The sequence below is a fragment of the Geospiza fortis genome, unplaced genomic scaffold (assembly GCF_000277835.1).
Source record: "Geospiza fortis unplaced genomic scaffold, GeoFor_1.0 scaffold61, whole genome shotgun sequence".
Taxonomy (NCBI): Eukaryota; Metazoa; Chordata; class Aves; order Passeriformes; family Thraupidae; genus Geospiza; species Geospiza fortis.
In genome coordinates, this window is record NW_005054430.1 from 1,855,770 (window position 1) to 1,858,149 (window position 2,380).

The 2,380-nt window shown below is 66.5% G+C and overlaps 2 protein-coding genes across 2 annotated transcripts in view; both read left to right on the forward strand.

The window, feature by feature from the left end:
- Positions 1-582, forward strand: part of LOC102034420 (acrosin-like) — a 4,513-nt gene extending 3,931 nt beyond the window's left edge. Inside the window, exon 5 of the mRNA XM_031061902.1 lies at positions 88-582. Within this exon, the coding sequence (XP_030917762.1) occupies positions 88-582 (495 nt within the window). The remainder of the gene's footprint in view (positions 1-87) is intronic.
- Positions 583-617: 35 nt separating this feature from the next.
- The window catches only part of LOC102034591 (acrosin-like), a 2,786-nt gene continuing 1,023 nt past the window's right edge, over positions 618-2,380 (forward strand). The window contains exons 1-3 of the mRNA XM_014309452.1: positions 618-688; positions 815-1,078; positions 1,934-2,279. Of these exons, the coding sequence (XP_014164927.1) occupies positions 618-688; positions 815-1,078; positions 1,934-2,279 (681 nt within the window). The remainder of the gene's footprint in view (positions 689-814; positions 1,079-1,933; positions 2,280-2,380) is intronic.

A 2,380-nucleotide genomic window follows, 5' to 3' on the forward strand; every position in this document is an offset into this window, starting at 1 on the left:
TGTCCCCAAATCCCATCCAGTGTCCCCATAACCCCGAGGTGTGGCTGTGACCCTGGACCAGCCCCTGACCCCTGTCTCCTGTGGCAGGGGGACATCGGGGGTCCCCTGGTGTGCAAGGACCGCGTTGGTGACTACTTCTGGCTGGTGGGCCTGGCCAGCTGGGGCAAGGGCTGCGTCGGAGAGAAACGCCCCGGAGTGTTCGCCTCCACCCAGCACTTCCGAGGATGGATCCAAGTCCAGATGGGAATGGTCCCATCAGAACCCAGCCCCACACCTACAGAGCAACCCCTGACCCCAGCCCCAGCCCTGATGCTGTCCCCAACCCTGACCCTGACTGTCATCGAGACCACACCAAAGCCGAAATCGGAGGACTTCATAACAGTTTCATCTGCCCTGGCACAGGTGGCACCGAGCCCAGCGGGCGGTGGCCCTGCCCTGGCACGGGTGGCATTGAGCACAGCCGGAGGTGGCCCTGCCCTGGCACGGGTGGCACCATGCTGTCGTTACGGTCGCTGCCACCAGCACCGTTCCAAGGTTCCGCTGCTCTGTGACATCACTCTGGCCTGCTGGCACCAGAGGTGACAGCTCTGCTCTCTCTGCCGCCTGCGATGGCACCGATGGCTTTGCTGGGGCTGCTCGTTCTGCTGGCCCTGGCCGGGCCCGTGGGGGGCACCTGGGACACCTGCAGGTCAGTGGCCCCGGGGGGCTCGGGGACACTCGGGGCTTGCCTGGCACAGCCTGGGCACAGAGGAGCCCCTGGGGGTCCCTGTCCCTGCTGTCCCCGAGCAGGGCAGTGATGGCTTTGTGCTTCCAGGGGCACCTGCGGGCTCCGGCCCTTGGATTTTGACCACAGCTCCGTGTCTGCCAACTACGACCACTCTGATGGTGACTATGCAGCCTTGGGTTCTTCTGATGTCACCTCCCTGGACCTGGACAGCCCTGGTGTCCCCTCAGGGGCCTGGCCTGGCATCGTCAGTGTCCAGGCCACCCTGGAGAATGGCACGTGGCACATGTGCTCAGGGGCGCTCATCAGCCCCCAGTGGGTGCTCACGGTGGCCCAGTGCTTCTTCAGGTCTGGGTAAGGAGGAGCAGGGACAGGGGTGTCCCCACAGGAGGGGCAGGGATGTCCCCACAGCAGGGTCAGCTGTTGGGCTGCCACATCCCATGGCCCCGCTCCCCGTCACCCACCCCGGCCTGGTGGCACCCTGGGCACTGCCAGGGCCCTGGGTGTCACCAGAGGTGACAGCTCTGCTCTGGCTCTGCCACTTGCTGCGCTGGCTCTGCCGCCTGCGATGGCACCGATGGCTTTGCTGGGGCTGCTCGTCCTGCTGGCCCTGGCCGGGCCCGTGGGGGGCACCTGGGACACCTGCAGGTCAGTGGCCCCGGGGGGCTCGGGGACACTCGGGGCTTCCCTGGCACAGCCTGGGCACAGAGGAGCCCCTGGGGGTCCCTGTCCCTGCTGCCCCCGAGCAGGGCAGTGATGGCTTTGTGCTTCCAGGGGCACCTGCGGGCTCCGGCCTTTGGCACATGACCACAGCTCGCTGGTTCGGGACTACGACCCCACAGACGACAACTACACAACTTTGTCATCTTCTGATGGCACTGCTGTTGATGTGGCCAGCCCCGGTGTCCCCTCAGGGACCTGGCCTGGCATCGTCAGCATCCAGGCCACCTGGGACAACGGCACGTGGCACATGTGCTCGGGGGCCCTCATCCACCCCCAGTGGGTGCTCACCGTGGCACGCTGCTTCATGGACACTCAGTAAGGAGGAGCAGGGACAGGGATGTCCCCACAGGAGGGATGGGGATGTCTCCACAGCAGGGCCAGGGATGTCCCCCCAGCACAGGGAGGTGCCCAGAGCAGGAGGGGACTTGTGCTGCCGCAGTCCCCGGCTCTGTTCCATCAGTTCCTCCTCCATCTCCTGTTCCCCAGGGACACCTCAGCATGGAAGGTGCTGATTGGGGCCACAGATCTGGCCCAGCCGGGCCCCGAGGCCCAGCGTCGCCACATCGGGAAGGTCCTGAAGCACCAGGACTACAGCAATGACTTGCCGGGCAACAACATCGCCCTGGTGGAGCTGGACCAGCCCGTGGAGTGCAGCGACTACATCCAGCTGGCCTGTGTGCCCGACAGCTCCCTGGCAGTGTCCGAGCTGAAAACCTGCTATGTGGCAGGCTGGAGAGCCACCCCGGAGAATGGTCAGTGCCCGCCCGGGGCAGGGGACAAGTTGGGGACCACAGGGACGCGGCCGGGCAGGCCCAGGGCAGAGGCCAAAGCGGTGGGAGCCAGGGCCTCTGTGCCTGGAGCCCTGCGCAGGGACACGGAGGGACAGGGGCACAGCCCGGGGAGGTGCCAGGTGAGCAGTGCCCTCTGTGCCCC